General features: G+C 36.1%; 1 protein-coding gene across 1 annotated transcript; it reads left to right on the top strand.

Annotated features, from left to right (window-relative positions):
* Window positions 1-244: 244 nt before the first annotated feature.
* Window positions 245-18,509, top strand: ATAD5 (ATPase family AAA domain containing 5). The gene is made up of 23 exons (XM_042802757.1): window positions 245-454; window positions 1,603-3,383; window positions 3,732-3,819; window positions 4,392-4,556; window positions 5,031-5,169; window positions 5,616-5,670; window positions 6,144-6,325; window positions 7,103-7,260; window positions 7,569-7,722; window positions 7,953-8,246; window positions 8,415-8,511; window positions 9,252-9,334; window positions 9,446-9,591; window positions 9,708-9,858; window positions 10,295-10,465; window positions 11,421-11,539; window positions 12,358-12,451; window positions 12,679-12,743; window positions 13,658-13,835; window positions 14,540-14,727; window positions 15,018-15,823; window positions 16,818-16,982; window positions 17,173-18,509. The coding sequence occupies exons 1-23, from the start codon at window positions 380-382 to the stop codon at window positions 17,249-17,251; spliced, it is 5,433 nt and encodes a 1,810-aa protein (XP_042658691.1). The 5' UTR covers window positions 245-379; the 3' UTR covers window positions 17,252-18,509.
* Window positions 18,510-19,944: the final 1,435 nt, after the last annotated feature.

Here is a 19,944-nt window from a genome sequence, read left to right as displayed (position 1 = left end):
GCGTGACGTAACGCGCCCCGCCCTCCTCCGCCCCGCGGCGCGAAACCCCGACTGACAGCGGCGAAGCGGGGGGGTAGGGTGGGTGGGTGTCACGTGACCGGGCCCTGAGGAGAGGGGGCGCGGGGAAGGGGCGGGGTGACCGCGTAGCCGGCCCGCGTCACGTGAGAGTGGAAAGCGGGCGGCCGTTGGCAGCGCGGGTGCGTCACGTGGGGCGCCGTGGCCCCGCCCCCTTCCGCGCGGAGGTCCGAATCTTGTCCCGCGCGCGCTTTTCTGCCCGCCCGACTCCCGCTCCTGTCAGGCGGCGGCGGGGCCGCTCCATGGCGCCAGCGCCCGTCTCCTCCCGCGGCTGAGGGCTCCGCTCCCCGCCAGCGCCCGGAGCATGGTGGGCAGGGTCGCCGTGGCCGCGGCGGCCGCGGCGGCCGCCTCCCTCCTTGAGAAAGACGGCGACGCTCAGGTGGGGGTGCAGAGGCGGGTCGGGGCGCCGCGCTCTGAGGGGGTGGAGGGGGGGGTTGTGCGGCGGAGCGGCCTGGGCGGGGGAGGTGGAGGGCGCCTCTTTGTCGTTCGCGCTTGACACAGCGGCTCTGGTGTAACCGGGGGGGACGTAAAACGCCGCCCGGGCGCTGTTGGGCAGCTTCCCGGCGCCGCGCCGCTCGCAGCCTGACGGTCGGTGCTCGGGAGCGCTGCGCAGCCCACCGTCATGAAATGCCTCCTTGGGGCACCTCAGCGGGGTCCCCGGTACCTTTGGGAAGAAGTGTTTCCAGTTTCAGATGATGTGATTTTAGAAAAGTTCAGTTTTTAATAAGCTTGTGAGCCGTCTTTCTTGGGAGTCATAGAACCAGACTCATACAATGGTTTGGGTTAGAAGAGACCTTAAAGCTGACCTAGTGCCACCCCCTGCCCCGGGCAGGGCCCCCTCCCCCCAGCCCAGGGGGCTCCCAGCCCCGTCCAACCTGGCCTGGAACCCTTCCAGGGAGGGGGCAGCCACCGCTGCTCTGGGCACCCTGGGCCAGTGCCTCACCACCCGCACAGGGAAGAATTTCCACCTTTGTACAAATAAATTCTCTTTTTGATTTGAATTATGGTATGAGATTTGAATTCTCTTCTATTAATTTTCTTTAAGTACTTAAAAGTTGTACTTTCTTCTTAAGATATGTTAGATGTTTACAGTAGGATTGTACATCTTTAAGTGATGTTGGAATTCCCTGTTAAATGCTCTACAGATGCTCTGGCAAACATCTCAATGTAACCAACAGGCAGATCATTTGAACTGAAGTAGTCTGTCAGAACTCTAGTATTATGAAATCTCTGTGGAGCTGTTCTGAAGACCTTGTGGTCACTTTCAGTTCTGGCAGTCTCAGAGTTTCCAAACAGGATTTTTATTTATTTGAAATGGCAGAATCTTTATTTCAAGCTTAAATGGCTTTCACAAACATGAAGATAAAGCTGATGTGCACACAGTCTTAGCACACTGGCATGAGTTTTATCCTCTGAAAAAGTACTAGTGTCACTAATATATACTGCAGATATTGTACTGCTTTATATTACCATACTAAATAAGCTTAAGTTTTTAAAAGCTAAGACTGATGTTGAACTTTTTTATAGCCATGCAAGAAACGGCGAGAGGAAGATACTTCTGTAAAAACAATCACACGATATTTTTCACCCTTAGCAAAACCAGTGGATAAAGTGTTGTCACTACCAAAACCCAACAATATATTGGATTATTTTAAAAAGACATCTGTAACTGAGAAAGCTACATTACCAGTTGTAGCTGGAAAAAATAAACCACCATTGGATGCTGATGACAAAGACTGTAAGCCACCTTTTAAACGACGTTTAAAGCAGAAGAGGAAAGGGAAGAGAGTTAATTTAAATAATAAGCTAAGACAGATGAAAGAATCAGAGAATGAACATGAAATGAGTAGTGGTGACAGCAGAGAAGCAACAGGACTGAAACAGGACAGTAATGATTTTATTGCTACTTGTACTTTAGCTGACCAAAAATGTGCAAGAGAATTGGCAGAAGATAATATGCAAAGAGAGAACTTCTCAAATGCTGTCATCCATGAAAAAAATGCAAAGAAAGTTGGTTCTGAAATAAATGGATCAAAAAATAGGTTAAAAAAAACAAGGAAAAGGAAGCACAAAGTAAATATGGATTTGTCTGACAGTTTTTCATCTGAAAACCATCTGAATAAAAATTATAAAAAGGAAACTGAGGATGATAAGAAGATGGTGTCTCCTATAAGAGCAGAGTGTGATGCTACTATTAGTGATTCCACTTTTGAAGTTCATATGGATGATAAGACATCACAGGTAGATAATAGTATTGTAACAGTGTCATTTGAGGACTTCTTGAAAAGTCAGGGAGAAAATTATGTTGATTATGTTGAAGACACAAAGCCAGCAATGGACAATTCTGCTACATCAAATGAAATGGACAAAAGTGATAGTATTGATGACCCAGAAAAGTGTGAGGAATCTCAACAGCTACCACTTAGAATAGTAACTGTCCTTGCACAAGTTCATTCCATTCCCCCAAAATTAGCTCCATTACATAAGGAGCAAAAAGGCTCTAGGAAAATAGCTTCAATTTTTTTGAAGCAGAAAGGATGTGTAGGGGAAAAAGAAAGTAGCCCACCCCTTTTGGACAGTGAACAAACTGAACAGGTTACTCAGAAAAGAAAATCTAATGTAGTTATTGAGGAAGAAGAATTGGAGTTAGCTGTACTAGAGACTGCAGGGTCAGATTCTTTGAGGTCAAAATGTACTCTGGAAGAAAGGCACCAGTTTATGAAGGCGTTTAGGCAGCCAACATCAGATGTAATAAAAAGTGGAGTTAAAAAGATACCTGGAAAACAGAAGCAAACCATTGGAAAGTCTTCAAAAGACAAAGAAGGACCTGAAGATGACACTGCTTCAGATAAAGTATTAGAAGGTGGAGTACCAGAAGATTATGTGGACAAATATACACATTCTAATCCTGAAAACAATAGAACTAAAACTAAAAGACCTAAAAAGTTTCAGACAAAAGGGAACAGAAGAAAGGCGGCTTCAGAAACTAAGGAAACTAATTATAATGAAGATGAGGATTCAGGAGCTAATGTTCTTACTCAGGAAAACACAAACACCTTAGATGTCAGTATTTCATCAAGTCCAAAAGTGAATGAGTTAAGGAGGAGTTTAAGACAGAAGAAAATCAAAACATCAAAAAATGTTACACCTGAAAAAAACAGGATTAGAAATACCTTTTCTGAAGATGAATTTGGTGGGTGTCCTTTACAGGCTTCTACACCAAAAGCAGGCAAGCAATCCTTGAAGAAAAGTAATGTGTATAAAGCTGAGGTGATTACTGTGCCCTTTGATGGAAACAGCCCAATAAGGTAAACATTTTAGAGCATATTCTACCTTTTTGCATTTTGTTTTCCTGCAAGTATTTTAAGAGTAAGCCATAATTATAAATTGATTGGAATGCATACCAAAATTGCATGAATACTGATCATGGTGGATAATAATGCAGAAGAACCAAAGCTGACTTTATGAATATGTTTGCACTACAGACATTAGAAAAAACAACCAACCAAACAACAAAAAACAAACAACCACCCACCAGTTGGGGGTTTGCTTCTGTTTGCATCACTGTATTTTAAACATTTTTGAAAATGAGATTGAGAGTAACATTTGCCTTTCTTAAAAAGTAAGAACTTCATACTACTTTTTTCCCTAATTAGAATGAGGTTTACACGTATCAATGCGACTACCAAATCAAATAAGGCTGAAGCAATGAGAAATGAAGAGTTTCATTCCAAAAATATAAAGGTAATTTATGTAACAGTTTATTTCTGTATTTTTTCATTTACTATTTGCATGTAATTGTGTTACTATTCAGTATTGTGTAATAGTCTAATGTAGTACAATATGACTTCTCAGATGTCCTACGGCAAGAGACTTGCTGTGATTTATGATAGAATTTGAGATAGTTTCTCATACAGCTATTGTACCTTAGATTTTAAAATATGTTTTATTAGTGTAAATCTACTTTTCATAACATTACAGAAAAATCCAATAAAATAGTATGCTCATGTTCTGCAGGTTCTCAGGATGGGACATAGTGTTTGGGTACAGCAGAACAGCTTATGCTTAAGGTCACTGCCCGTATTTCATTTATTCTGTGGACAAACTGGAGGATTCCCTTGTAGGGCTTTACCTTTTTGAAAGTATTTATATAATCTTGGTTTGTTCCTTCTTTTCATCCTTTTTCTTTTAGATACAAATAAAACTTTATTTAAAACATATGCTTTATGAATGTGAAAAAATATATTAATATGGGAAATACCAATATATTGCTAGTAATTGGTAGATATTTTGGTTCTTTTGTACTTTGCTAACAGATAAGCTCTACTTCTAAAAGTATATCCAAAGCGAAACAGCTGATTGAAAAAGCAAAGGCTATACGGCATAACAGATCAAAGGTTAATGAAGACTTACCAAGTCCTGTGAGGCGCTCATCTCGACAGCTAGCTCTTGTTGAAAAGAAAAAATTAGAAGAAAATGAAGTAAGCCTGTGTAGTTTGTAGAGGAAAAAAAAATGTTTTGATGTTTTTGTGACTGATTTAAGCAACAAAAATGTTTCTTATCTTGCAAATGTTTCTTTCAAAGAATCAAATAAGGTAGGTATCTGTGCAATTGTATGGTGAATGTCAAAAAGTAAGTGCCAGGCATAGACTAGAAAGCTCATCCTGATGCAGATCTATAACATGCAGCAGATGGTCATACTTTAGAAGTGACTGGTTTTCTTTCCTAATGGACAGCAAGGTATCTGCTTCAAATGTATATTATTTGAGAGATTCTATATATTTTTTTCTGTGTAAACACTAATAAAAGGATTGTATCATCTTCACATTATATTTGCTAACGTCTAAGTTCTCTAGCACTTTCTTCACTTTTCTCAATACCAATCATTAAATTGTATTGATAATAAAGGAGGAAAAGTTGTGTTTCCTTTCTTATTTTATTTGCCTTCCTTCTAGGAATCAGTAGTAATTTTAGATTCAAGCCTGAGTAATGACATTACTACAGTGCAGAATGTGAAGCAAAAGAATCTTCGGAGCTTAAATGATGTTTTGGGGAAAAGGTCTAGAAACTTGAAGGTTGCGAAGAACTCAAATGGTAATTGGATTTTACTGAATTGGTTTAATTTTTAGTAGTTATTGACTATTATAACTTTATTTTATAGAGCTGCCTTTGCAGTACACTAATCTTCTGATTTTTTTTATATAGTATTTCAATATATACACTTTATTTTTATGACATGAGTTAATAGTGCAGAGGTTATTTACATGTCCTGCTTTGCTTTTTCTTCATTCAGGGAAAACTATGTTACAGAAGCTAATGTCTATAGTGATGAAATTACTAGAAATAAAACTATAAGGAATTTTGTTAAAATATTCAGCTTTCACTTAAGGAGATTCCCTAATGTTATTAAATGGCACATATAGATAGCGAACAGAGAAGAAAGATTAGAATCCTATATCAGTGCTAATCTAATTATGATTTTTTTTTTTTTTTTTTTCCCCTCTTTAATGGACAACTGGGACATGCATCTTCCTCCCTAGGCAGAAATGTTCGAAATTCTGCAGGTGAACCAGCTGTGATCTTTGATGAAAGCAGGTCAGTTTTTAAGATTGCAGTTGCTTAAGAGTCAAGATGTATGTCAAGGATAATTTAACATCTCATTTTACAAATTTAAATACACTTATTGAAATGTGATATGTTTTTTATACTGATCAATATGTTAATTTGCTTGCAAAATTTTGGGGGTTTTTTTGAGATTTTTTTCTTCAACCTTTGCTAAGCCATTTCAGATGGTTGAAAATTTACTTGACTGATTAAAAAGAAATCCTAAATTGCATATAAAAATACAAAGCCAAAGAGGATGGTTTTCTCTTTTAATTAAAATCTCTAACACAAAATTTTAAATTAAATTTAAACTTATGCATGTAAATTAATTTTAGTAGTTCTCCCAGAATATTTCCAACTCATCTGTAGAAGTGAATGTGATTAAATTCTGTTGTAAGCCTTACATAGCTGGTAGTTCTAATGTTTTTGTTTTTGTTTTTTTTCAATTTCTATCTTCATTAAAGCCAAGATGCATCTGAAAATTCTCAAGATGGTGATCAGTTCAGAGCAAAACGTGAATTCTTGATGAGTGGATTGCCAGAGTCACTGAAAAGACAGATTGCAAAGAAAGCAGCAGCAATGGAAGCATACTCTCTTTCAAGTTCATGTTTTAAGACTGTTGTCCATGTACAGCAGAAGGATGACTGTAAGCTTTTGTTCAGCCATTGTGTAAAAGTATATAATAACTTCTAGTAAATCTGTGCAGAAAAGAAATTTCAACATCAGGACTTACTATTACGATTGGAATAATTGATAGTTCCCTCTTGTTTTGTGTTGCAGTAAGAAAAAAAAACAGGCTTCCAGTGAGATGTTTTTGAATACACAATTTACAAATTAAATTGATGCTAAAGTAATGTATACATTTATGGGTGAGGATGCAAAATACTTCATATTTAGTTTAAAAGTTAGTCTTTCAAGTTCCAGTATGGAGAATAAAGATCATGTTGGACTGACTGGAGCGGAAACCATTTTCTTCTGACAAAGGTAAAATATTTTTCAAAAGAGAAAAGAACAGCCCATTTCTTTCCACTAAGTGAGGGAGTGTGCTACAATGTTTTTATCAAAGGGCAAGAGAGAAATGCAGAAGGTAGAATAACACTTAACAGAGTTCATATTTGTAAACCAACCAATAAACAAACAAAATCCTTGGTGAGCATTTGTCTTGCAGAGACCTGGTGGTGCACAGGTTGTTACTTAGAGCAAGGAGAGCCCAGGAACAACTTACTGGAGCAATGTTGTGTGCAAACATGTGCAAATTTGTTCTACTTGTGTAAGTTAAATAAGTTTGGCTTTGACATGATAAAGCTGTAGTTAAAAGAGCATTTACTATCGATTACTGTGGGATGGTTTTGTCTGTGACTGTTATCTGCTTTGTTAACAACGGTTGCTTGTTGTTTTGTTTTTGGTGGGGGTTCTTTTGTAGGTTATCCAATGTGGAAATTGAAATCACCATCATGTCCTCTATTAACTAAGCTAAAGGAACTGAATACTGAAGTCACTAACGTCACAAAAATCACTCTCTCACTTGGTGAATTTTCCACTGTGAATACAAAACTAACCGGAAACTGTTCTGCACCTGTGGTGAGTACTTTAAAAAGGGGGCTTGTGTTACAAGAAAAATTAAAATTTAAATTGTTTTGTTATTTGCTAGGGCTTTTGTTTTAAAAAGTTCTGTAGTTTGAATCTGTGTCAGTCCTGGATTATTTTTTTTTCTGGTGTGTAATTCACCCATTCTGCATCATAACATAAGATAATTCTCAAGGCTTTCTGTTAATCTCTGGGTTTAACAAGACAGCTCCCAATTTAAATTATGCAAAACCATCATTGTTATTCTGTGTAATATTTTTCAAGAAATTTATTTTTTTTTTTTCTCTGTTTGTGTGTTGCAGCTTTCTGGCCACCGACCAGTTTTTCCTGATACTTTCAGAGAAGATTTACTAGATGAGATTGTGTCTTCTAATTCTCAATTTCCTGTGAGAAAATACTTCTACAAGTTTCTGAAAAAGCAAACGGAACAGTTGGTTTTTGAAAATAGTATACAAGGTTAGTAATTTATGTAGGGAAAAAGAAATACATACTCATGCTCTCTGGCAAAGAAAGGCAACTTGGAATTTCCAGAAATGTTCCAGTGGAGGAATACTGTTTTAAATAAAATGGCCCTCATATTTTAGGTCATTTTGACCAAATTCTTCAAATATGGCTTAAGCAAAGTTAGGTTTTTAATGGACATAGCTTGAAATTTTAAAAGGATGTAATTTTTTTTTTCCCCTTAGAAAGCATAAATGTCACTGCAAGTTCTGAGATAAATCAAAAACATTCTGACAATTGGAAGGAAACTAAGAGGAAAAGGAAAGAAAAAGAAGACCACAAATCAAAAAGAAGAAAACAAATTGAAGGTACAGAGACTGAAATAAAATCCAGAGTTTCCAGGAACCTTATTTCTCCCTTATCTGGAGAAAAACAAGAAGAGGTAGGACAAGCAACACATTTGGGAAAAAACAAAACCTGGAAACAAGATGTTATGCCAGAAGACACTGAATATTTATTAGAGCCAAATGCACTTTCAGGTAACTGCATTTCCTGTCTGATTTTCTCTTTGCTCTGAGGGAATGTATGTATGATGTATGTCAGCTTTCCACTGTGATGCAAAAATCGTATCTAGTCTTAATATTCTACTAGACTTGATCAACTCTTTTGCATGAAGAACTATTTAAATATTGGTATTTTTTCTGTAGGAGTTGAAAAGGAAGACATACTCTGGACAGAAAAATATCAGCCTCAAGATTCCAGTGAACTTGTAGGGAACAAGAAAGAAATCGAAAGGCTACACAGGTCAGAAGTGAGAGCATGGATCCATTCTTAAAATAACTGAAAACATCCTATTATTTAATTATGCTCAAAGAAGTGAAGTCAGTTATTTTACACTATGCTTGAGTAACACTTACAGGGCGTATGTTTGTGGCCTTTATTTTGGTTTACTTCCAAAAAGTTGTGGAAACAAATTGTCAGTTGGTGTGAAAGATCTTTTTAACTAATGCCCTTACAATTTTAGTAACAATTATTTTTGTCAGGTTATTTAAGTTTACACACTATGAATGAGAGCAACTTAGCAGTACAAGCATACCTGATCCTGATTTTGATTCACTGCCTCTGCTTTTGACAGTAATTTAGCGCTCAAGTTCATCTAATATATTGTGCTTTCAGTTAAATTTTCTGTGTGGGTTTCAAGTTATTGTTGTGGTTCTTAAGCAGAATTTAAAGATCCATCTGATAAACAACACTAAACTATGAATGATAAGGCATTTTCCACAGTTTAAGTAGTTCAATAAGTGACTTGTTTTTACACCAATCAACTACTAAAACAGAGAATGAAGAAGGAATCATTTTTTACAAAAGAATCAAACAAACCTTGACGATTTTTATTTTTTTTAAAATCTGAAAGGACTTGATATGTTTCGGAGAGGGATAACAAGTGGCTGATGTCCCCTAGTTTTACGTTCTGTTTCATCTGAATTTGGTTGATTTTATTCAGCAGTAATATTTATTCTTTGTTCTGTTCCTTCCTTTTATAGTTGGTTAAAAGAATGGAAAAAAAGAGCTGATTGGGAAGAAAAAAGAAACTGGAAAGGAGAAAAGGAGGAAAAAGAGCATCAAGGTGCTGATAGAATTAAAAATAATATATATCATTTCTTTTGTTGAGGCTGGCATAAAAATGACATGAATTCATAATGGTTTGAACAAACTTTTCTTTTAAATAATTCCACAGATTCTTTGGACAGCCTTGACTTCGAAGATAATAAAACTGATTCTGAGGAAGAGACTAGCCTTTGCAATACAGTTTTGATAACTGGACCACCGGGCGTGGGGAAAACTGCCGCAGTATACGCTTGTGCTCAGGAGCTTGGTTTTAAGGTTTGTGGAGTGTGTTTCCTCAGTGCTATTTTTCTTATTTGTAACTAGTGATATGAAAACATTGCTTTTACAAGCTGTCTAAATTTTTTATAAATATAAGTTAAATATCATTGCAGATATTTGAAGTCAACGCCTCTTGCCAGCGTAATGGTAGACAGATACTGTCTCAACTAAAAGAAGCTACTCAGTCTCATCAAGTGGACAAAAAAGGCATTAATGCTCATAAGCCTTGTTTCTTTAACAGTTATAGCAGTGCCAAGTCACCAAGTAAGTTTCATAGTTATACCTGGGGTTTTTTGTTCTGGGTTGCTGTTTTGTTTTGTTTTTAGGAACTTAGTTCCCAAAACAGTTTTTAGACATAAGTTGTTTTAAAAAAGATAGCAAATTTCAGCTTATCTAACAATAAGAAATGCTCTGTTGGTTAATGCAACTACATAACAAATTAAATAATGACTGTCAAAATGACTGACTCTTGATTATTTTAAGTTATTTCTGTAGTGGTGGAGTAAGTGCTATGGCACTTGAATAGAAAGTTGAACAGAAAGCATTCCCTATAAGAAGAGAAAAGTAAAATAAGCAGAAATTAGCATAGTAAACCTGTCCTGTCCTAGATATATAAATGGATTTGCTCTAAATTTGCCTGAGAAATGTCAGTTTGAGATTACATTTCCAGCTTAAATTTAATATAAAACATACCTTGCAGAAAAAATGTATTCTCCAAAGAAAGTTATTTCACCAAGAAAACCTCCACTGTCACCAAAAGGAACAGGATTAAAACGAAGCTTACCCCCTAAAACACTTGCAAACTATTTCAAAATTTCTTCCAAACGGAAAGGTAATGATGGAGCAGTAGCATCTCAAGAAAAAAACAAAGGTAGGTGTCGCTATTTAATAATTAGTTACCTTTGGAGGTGGAAAAGCTACACTATACTACTATATATGTGGAGCTGTGTGGAGAAAAGAGTAGACTACACTTACTCTAACTGCTGTCAGGAGTTGCTTAATGCATCTCAGGTACACTTAACTATATAGGAAGTAGTCATTAAATTGCAGGAGGGTTAACTAAGGTACAGATGATCTGAAGTTCAGTGGGCTTTCCTTAGTTGTTTGGGTTTGGTTCTTTTTTTCAGAGCATTTAGGTAAGAAGAAGGTAAGTTAAAAACTGTCTAGAAAAACACACCTTTGTATTACGTCAGTGCCTGTTTCAGATTGGTGTGAACTAGACTGCCACAGAATTAGAAGGTCCCGTAAAGCCAATAAATGTTTGATTACAGATCGTGGATTTTAATATATAGAAGGGCATACTGAAATCTTTGTATTTCTTAATACTGGAAGGTATATTTCCAAATGTTCCATGGACTCAGGAGGCATTAAAGACATGTTTTTAGAAAGGAAATAATATATTTGGACAACCAGTATTTCTGCACAGACAGTACAGAGGAATGCATGAGCAAAGTGCTGGATAGAATTGGGGCAGTTGAATCAAGTCCTTGGCTTTTCAGGCAGTCATATTGCATTGTCTTGAAGGACTTTTATCTTTTCCATGCCCTTGAGACATCATAGGTCACAAACAGGTTAGGTACAGAATTAATTCAACAGATAGTCAGCCATTCAGCAATTATGGTTGCATTCTCAACAGCTTTGTTGCCATTTTTTTTAAACAAGAGATATCTGCAGAGGATATAGGTGAGACTTCTAAGTTTTTGTGTCAGTGTAGATTTTTCTTAAGCAGTTTATACATGGGGTGTTTTTGAAACCACTGTCTAGAATGCATATTAAATGGTTTCAGTCCTCCTTTGCTTCCTGCTCAACTCTTCACTCATCTGCAGGAAATACTCAGAATTCACGTGAGGAAAAGAAAGATGTGCAAATTAAGTCAATAAACAAAGAAGCAGAAGGAGGAGAACACAACGGAAAAAGTGCAACTTCTCTCATTCTTTTTGAAGAGGTAAAATTCACATGAAATATATTGATGTAAACAATACATCCTTTCAATATGTTTAAAGAATTTTAAGCTTTTTTTTCCCTTCCTCCTTGAGACTTCTAGGTAGATTCAAGTGTGAGGATTATTAACTTCTTAAATATTAATTCAATGTTTAATGATTTCATCCTCATGGGTACTTTTTTAACCATGGATCATTATTTTACAAAGTTATTTGAAAAGATAAAGAAACTATCAACAGTTCACTGTTGGAACAGTTTGCAGGATTCTGCTAATTTAATTCCTTTGATTATGTCAAAAGTGTTGGTTTATACTTTTACACTACTTACATGCACTGAGACACTTTAAAAGTCACCGTTAGCACCACAGTAATTGTTATATCTAAGCCCACATTATTTTCTTTAATCTCTTGCCCAAATATGTCTGAGTCTTAAACTAAGAATACAAAATTGCAGCCAAGAATGTAATATTAAGTAAATAAAGGAGGTATAGCAATGTTGTCAAATGTGGGTTGATCCTACAGATCACTGTTTTTTTTATTTTTAATCACTATTAAAAATAAAAAATAAACTTCAAAACCCACCAGGACACGGCCCTGGGCAACCTGCTCTAGGTGACCCAGCTTGAGCAAGGGCATTGGACAAGGTGACCTCCAGAGATCCCTTCCAGCCTCAACCAGTCTGTGATTTTGTAAGCCTCAGCACAGGAGACTGTGTTTGAAGTGGCGAGTGCTAACAAGTGAACATCACACAGTATGACTGCATTCATAGCTTGTAGCTCTTGGTAAAGCTATTGATAGTTTGCACTTAATTTGTTTTCTATAGGTAGATATAATATTTGATGAAGATGCAGGATTTTTAAGTGCAGTGAAGACATTTATGGCAACTACAAAGAGACCTGTAATTCTTACAACCAGTGGTGAGTAGTGTTTGTTACAGTAATTAGACTTTACAAACAGAAGAGTCTCTTTAGTAATAGGGTTTAAATGATGATGGTTGAATACATCTCCTAAATGTAAAATTAAATGAGTGGAGACTATAAAGTGAGTATTTTAGTATTTGAATAAAGATACAGGCTGTTCTGATGGGTAAAGAAAATAATTAGTTTTGAACATGTCATGACAGTTCACTGATCTCTTTATATAGATCCAACATTCAGCTTAATGTTTGATGGCTATTTTGAAGAGATCATCTTTAGAACCCCTTCCTTGGTAAGTGTGTTTAGAAATGCAGATATGTCCTAAGCAAATAACTGTCAGCTAATTTAAGTTTGAAATTTAAATGTTGGTATATAGGTTTATGTTTATCTGATGTAATATATCATTTTCATCAGAAGACTGGTTTTGGGGGGTTTATGCAGAGGTGTGTAGGATGTATTTATCTTTACATGTAGAATTCTTTTTTTACTAGCATGGAAGAGTTACTTTCTTAACAATTTAGTATTTCAGGGAATTACAATAATAACATCACTTCATCACTTAATTTAGTTTTTAGGATGTAGTAAATAATTTCATAGATGATATATCTAATAGTTTTGATCTGAAGGCTGACTATGCCAGTATTGGTTCATTCAATAAAAAGTGTAGGAACTGTTCTAGAAATAATATGGGTTATTCCTTTAATGTTAACAGTAGTATTCTGTATAACAAATAGTTTTATCTACAGCTATGTATTATATGAAAAACTTAAATAAATGAGAATCAGAAGGAACTAACTTTTGAGAGGGAGAATTTTTTAATGTGAAATTGAAAGTCTTTTGGGCTACCAGACAATTACAGAGTTAAAAGAAAGAAAGAAAAACCTTTAAAGCAAATATAGTTTACTAAAACCTGTTCACTGGTGATGAGACACAAGGTGTACATGGTTTCAGGAACATAAGCAGAATATGTGTGTTTTGTTTTTAATGAGTTGAATTTGTAAATTGAACTTCATTATCTGATGTGGATTTAGTATAGCATTCTGCTCTTCTGTGGAGTTTTTCTGATGTAACTATAGTCGAATTTAATAAACTAATCTGTATTAAAAGGAAAAATTGCAAGCATAAGTAGAAGAGTTTGCTTTTGCGTGATGTATTGAGTCTGACTGGTAAGAGTTGTTTTCAGTGGTCTGTCTAACTTTCGTTTAGATAAATGCTGCTAGCTATCTTCAAGTGCTGTGTCTGGCTGAGAATCTACGAACAGATGTAAAAGACTTAGCTGCTCTGTTAACAACAAATAACTGTGATATCAGACAAAGTGTTCTCTACTTACAATTTTGGGTTAGAAGTGGAGGTGGATGCTTGAAAGACAAATGTTTGGCACATGGTAGGTTAATTTTTTTAAAAATCTCCATCTTAACATGAATTTGATTAAATCAAACCATTCTTAGACATGTATGAATTGATGGTAACTTTCTGTAAGAATCCTACTAAACATTTGGAGGGGAGGGGTTGACTGCTTCAAAGCCTTGAAAGTTTGATTTTTATTGCACTTCTTAATTAGGTACCATAATGATGGGTACTTTCCTCTTCTGAGTATCAATACTGGACAGAGCAGGGAGCCAGTAGTAGTTTCCCTTCAACTGAGAGTTTCAGTTCTTTATCTATTTAGCTGAGTTATAGGTAATTCATCTAGAAGAAGTGGAACTGAGAAAGGAGAAAAATTGGACAGCTAGCAAGTAGGCAGCAGTCCTAGGGGATACGGGAAGAGTGTCCGCAGCAGGTGTGGGTGTGTGAGACAGTGTGTGAGGAAGTGAGAGAGAGAGAACAGTGGGGCATGAATGGAAGAACAGACAATTTCAGATGGTTACTTGCAGAGAGGAGAGTGGGCAGATTGGTAACACTTAAAGAAGTTAAATGGGGATGATGAATGGGGTTGGGGATAACTAATTTCAGTTGTTATATGAATTCAGAACTGCAGCAAAAGACAAAAGTTACAGTATCCTTTATAAAAGGAATTGAGTCAAAGAGGGGAAGAATCAATTTGATGCAATTTTTTCTTTTCAAGTAAAGCCTGTTCTCTTTGTGCAGGAGGAGATGATACGAATGAAGTGGATCACGTAATTCATTCTGAAAAGGCTACCGATTCCAAGATTGATTTTTCTCAAGCTGATGCACGTCTTCAGGAGCTTCCAAAATGTGATACAGGCTGTGTAGAGACGTTGCTTGGCCTTAAGAATATCCTGTTGCCCTCAGAAGATTTGCTTACATTTCTTAAGGTATTTTTGTAGTTGACTAGCTAGTACTTTGAATGATTGATGGATAACTGAGTGTAATCATTACTGTGAATAGCATCTTGGAAGCAAATTTCTTTGAAAAGGTTTGTTGTAGCAGTTACGGAATTCTGTCATTATTAAGTAAAATCTGAAGTGGGGCAGTCTCTTGCAAGCAAAACACTCCCTTGCCTCATAGACACAAAGCAAGGAGTATGAGATATTCTGTAATAACATTTTTATTTTAAAAAATATTTTAATGTATTAATACATTTTTCACAATTACTATTTTACAGCACAAAATCACAACCATGGACAAATGGAATAAATTGATACAGCTTCTCACAGAATTCCAGATGAAGAACGTGGATTTTATATATAGTAATCTTGAACTTATTCTTCCCTTACCAGTGCAAGTTCTTTCAAACCAGTCTGAAGCCTCTAACTCTATACTTGAAAAGACTACCATAGTTTCTTCAAAAAACAGATCTACTAACAATTACTGCCCTAGAAAAAAGTCTAAAAAGACAAAGAACCAGAAAAGGCTTGAAATACTGGATGATAGTGACTTATTTGATACTGAACTGAACTATTCAGCTGAATTCATAACCTTGCCATTGGGTAGTCCTCCATCATGTACTGAAGTGAATAAAGAGGAATCAAAACTGCTGATGAATAAAGAAGAAAATAAAACCTCAGCAAATGAGAAAAGGTCTGCTTTTGTTTTTCAGTGTCTGAATTCACTGACTGAATTTGTGGAGAACATGTCTTTCTTGGATTGCTGTGTAAACACTAACACCAGGGAACCACTGGAGTTTTCTACAGATGAAGGATTTAACTGGACAAATGGCAAAATCAAAAATGGTCTTTGTGATGAATTCAGTATAGAAAATACTGATTGGTGGAGGTCCCAGAGCTGTAGTGAAATAAAGGCAGCTATTGAAGCGCTCAGTTTTAACAAATGTTCTGCTAGTATTTCACAAAACTTGGAATCCTCTTTGAGTACCAGTAAAACACCTGAAAATGATGAACTGGAGGGACTTACCTTGCGTATTTCAAACACAAGAAATTATGTATCCTTCAGTCAGTCGGCTGATCAGAGGTAAGACCTTGCTAATATTTCTGGAATATAACACAGTGTTATTTGTCAAAAAAAGCATTTAACAAGGTATGGGACTGTTCCACATGATATATATACACACTCATATAATATTGTTCAGGAATGGTAGCCTTAATCTAGTCTATTGAAAAATGAACAGACAAACACCATCACCACCCCCAAAAGAATAACAGAAACCCAAAGGAATGGCTTTTTCAAGACAAACAGATGGACTGAAATTAATTCTGCAAGCACTAGACATGCAAATTTTTTATCCAGTACCTGGTCATATTGAGCCTGTATTAAATATGTGGGTGTTGCGTGATGAATATTTTTGCAGTAACTTATGCTAACGAAGAATAACCCTTAATATATAAGATCAAATAATACATTGCTTTTAGCAAGTGTGGATATGAAAGATTGTTTTTAACATAAACAAGTCAGCATACATGAGATCGGCATAATAGGTGAATAAAAACTATTCAAGTGTCAGAATAGGAAAATACGTTAGACTCTTATTTCTGTAAGTCAGTACCCAGAGGAGCAAGGTCAAAATGGATCTAACCTGTGACCAAGTTTGGCCAATATATCATGAGTTATACATTGAATCTGATACTGACATTCTGGCAAATAGCAACTGTATGGCGCTTTTTATTTTTGAAGACCACAGATGCTTCCAATTACATTGTCTGACGGATATACTAAACCTCAGATACATAACTAGATTGTGAAGACCTTCCCAGATTAGACACCATAGTTGATCTACAAGGATTGGCCAAACAATCTTCTGTCCCTCATATTTCTGTCTCTCATGCAGCTTTGTGATGCTGTGTGAGCAGCACACAATTAGAAGTTGCAGGCATCTAATCCATTGGGATGCAGTTTCAGACATCAGTATGTTTAACAGTTTTAAACCAGTAGATTTGATCTTAAAGGAACAAAATAGGGACTGCACATTCTTGAACAAGAAACACTAAAGCTTCGTTCTCCATTTTAGCATTCACAAAAAAGCACAGAAGAGGATGGCAGTCATCAAAACTGCATTTTCCAGAAGTCCTTTAAACCTGGGTAATAAGCAAGCCAGCATACTTGAATACCTCCCCACTCTTCGCAGTATCTGTAGGTCTGAGAAGCTTAAAGAGCAAGGGAAGACTAAAAGAAGGTAAGTTTTGGTTTTCCTAAATCTTGCTACATGTCAATATACAAGACAGTTAAGAATTTTAATCGAATATTTTGTCAAATAATTCTAGACAAGAAAGGTGAACATTTGCCTCTCCAAATAATAGAAGTGTTGCCTTGTATTTGGAAATAACTTTGTCCCCTTATAGTAACTTTTACTTTTATTTTTACAGATTCTTGCATTATCTTGAAGGGATTCATCTTGAAATACCCAGACAAACGATAAATGGTCTGTCTTTGGACTTCCCTTAAAAATACTAAAACCAGAAATACTTTGTGCCTAATGGTGGTATTCTCACCATAGTTTGATTTTTATTTTTTTTTACCACATTATTTTATTGTATATTCAGAGCCATTTGTATATTAAATTTCTAAGTATTTAAAACAATGTATATATCTATTGTCATGCTATTGCTCTCCACAACTGAAATGTGGATTTGTTTGGTGCATGTCCAATAAATGCATTTATAATATTAAATGTACAATTTAATCAGTGGGGACTACTTCATGCTATCTTTCTCTGTAATTTGTGTATCACATAGCAAGAAGTCCTTTTGTAACAACCAAATGTCACAACTTGCACAGCAAAGTTGCTTTTTTCTGAGGAGACTGTTTTATTAAAATAAGCTTCTTTCTCTCTGAATTTGCAGTTAAGTGTTAAATAACTTGGGATGGGAGGGGGCAGGGAGAGGATGGGGCAAGTCTTTACAAAGCTGGATGCTTCAATGTACATGTATTTGTATACATTAATTTCATTATTTACAGCTGTCAGATCTGCATGTTAATCTCCTAAAAAGGTAGAGAAATTATTACTGTAGCTCAAGATGGTCTCAGAGATTAGGTAAGATTTTGTAAATAACGATTACTCCAGTGTTGCTTTGGTTTCAATAACATTTAACTACTTCTAGTCTTGTATATTGTGTTCTATTTTTATACTTAATTTTGTATTTGACAAGACTTCAGCCTGATTATTTGTGACTGAATCTGTTTTTATACAACAATAAATTTGTGAGACTTTGCTACAATTCTGAATATTTCTGTTGTATGAAGACTCCTAAAACTTCTTTTTTAGTCCACAATGTTTAAGGGTTTTTTAACTGGAAATATTGCTATCATGGACTTTTCCACCTTTATATTGCAGCTGAACTGTTCCTCTTCCTCAAACTGAGTCAGATTGGTACCATGCAGTGGTACTCCACTTACCTCAATGTCTCTGTAATAATAAGGCAGGCCATTTTGTAGTACATTCTGTTCTCATCTTATATTTTTCATGTCTTAAAGATGTTCAGGAATGAGAAATATTTATGAAAACAGTAAATTATTTTGTTTCCACATTGTAGATAATATTCTTTATAGCTTACTCTTTCTGTAGCCCAGAATTATCAAATAAGAATAAAATGAAGTGGTGGCTGTTAAAATTTTAATGAGTTGTGTTGTATCAATGGTTTAAGCAACTCCTGTACATTTTTGTAAAAATAAATACATTTTTGAAAATTTTTAAAATAAAAAAGTGTATCTGTTCACTTCTTTATAAAGGCAACCTCAATGTAACTAGATTACAGTGGGGACTTGCATAAATTGAGAACATGCCCCATAAACTATTATTATTTTAGGAAATCTGTAGGTTATTTAAAAGATATAAAGTAGAAAGCAATGGGAGACAACTTACCTCCTTTTGAAGTCTGGTTCTTATAACTATCTTCAGATTTTTTTTTTTCATAGAATCTCCAGGCTGTAGTGTCCAGAAGGAGTCCAAAATGTAAGGTGCAATCAGAATCACAGAATACCCAGTTGTAAGGGACCTCAAGAGTCATCTGGTCCAACCTTTCTTGGCAACCAAATGGTCTAGATAAGATGGCCCTGCACCCTGTCCAGCTGAATCTTAAAAGTGTCCAATATTGGGAAACCTACCACTTCCCTGGGGAGATTATTCCAGTGACTGATTGTTCTCTTTGTGAGAAATTCACCTCTTCTGTCCAATCTCCCCAGGAGTAATTTACACCCATTACCCCTTGTCTTTTCCAGGTGACTCCTTTGTAAAAAGGGAGTCTCCATGTAGTTTATAGACACCCTTTAAATACCAGAATATGATGATAAGGTCATCCCCTAGGGCTCCTTTTCTCAAGGCTGAACAAGCCCAATTCTCTCAGCCTTTCCTCATGTGGAATTCAAGTAAACTTCTTGATAAGATACTTGTGTGCAACTACCACATAAAACCAACTCAAGCTAGTTTGAATGAAGGATAATCTATCTGTGATGATTTATTTGAACTCTAATAAACTAGCAACTCGGCATTTTTTTTTGCATCAGGTATGAGCATGGTTTCTATGCTAGGAGAAAGCAAGTTTCCATGAGGAACAGGCTGGTCTTGAGGAATAGAGATCTGGGGTTACTTTTGATCAACTCAGCTTAAAAGGAAGTGCTTTACAATATCAGTTCCAGTACTGCCGAAGTCACCTACCTTTGATTTACAATTTTTTCCTGCAGTAGTTTGGGTCCTGCTTAATCCTTAATCCTGCCCACCTAGCTAGCTTCTGCATTTTATGTAGTAGTGCACATAATGTGTTTCAGCAGTGTGTAAGTATAAGTAAAACCAAGCTGCTTGCTGAAGCAGAAAACAAAACGTAAACATCAGCTTCAGATATCTTGGGAATGATTGAAGATACCTGGAAAGGAAAAAGACAAAACCTATGCCTGCAATCTACCTCAACAAAAGAATTCAGTGAAACCAGAATTTAAAAAACCCCCTGGAGTTTCACAATGACTCTACACCCTATTTAAGCAGTAGTTAGTACTAGGTGTACAATAATTCAAAAACAAAAACCCAACAAACACGTTCTTGTTGAAATCTCAGTCAAGTTTCAAGCTTTTTTTTTTCTTTTTAATGTCATTCTAGTATTGCTTTCTAGGATGTAAATGAAGGTGACATTATTCTACAATCCCAT

The sequence above is a fragment of the Tyto alba genome, unplaced genomic scaffold (assembly GCF_018691265.1).
Source record: "Tyto alba isolate M040663 unplaced genomic scaffold, T.alba_DEE_v4.0 Super-Scaffold_39, whole genome shotgun sequence".
In the NCBI taxonomy this organism is placed as follows: Eukaryota; Metazoa; Chordata; class Aves; order Strigiformes; family Tytonidae; genus Tyto; species Tyto alba.
This window is presented reverse-complemented; position numbering and strand designations above follow the sequence as displayed.

What these genes read in the sequence shown, in the direction of transcription:
- ATAD5 (XM_042802757.1), top strand. Translation starts at nt 380, where the DNA reads ATGGTGGGCAGGGTCGCCGTGGCCGCGGCGGCCGCGGCGGCCGCCTCC. An exon ending in TTCATTCCAAAAATATAAAG is followed by an intron (nt 3,820 to 4,391) that starts GTAATTTATGTA and finishes CTTTGCTAACAG; the next exon opens with ATAAGCTCTACTTCTAAAAG. An exon ending in AGTCAGTCGGCTGATCAGAG is followed by an intron (nt 15,824 to 16,817) that starts GTAAGACCTTGC and finishes TCTCCATTTTAG; the next exon opens with CATTCACAAAAAAGCACAGA.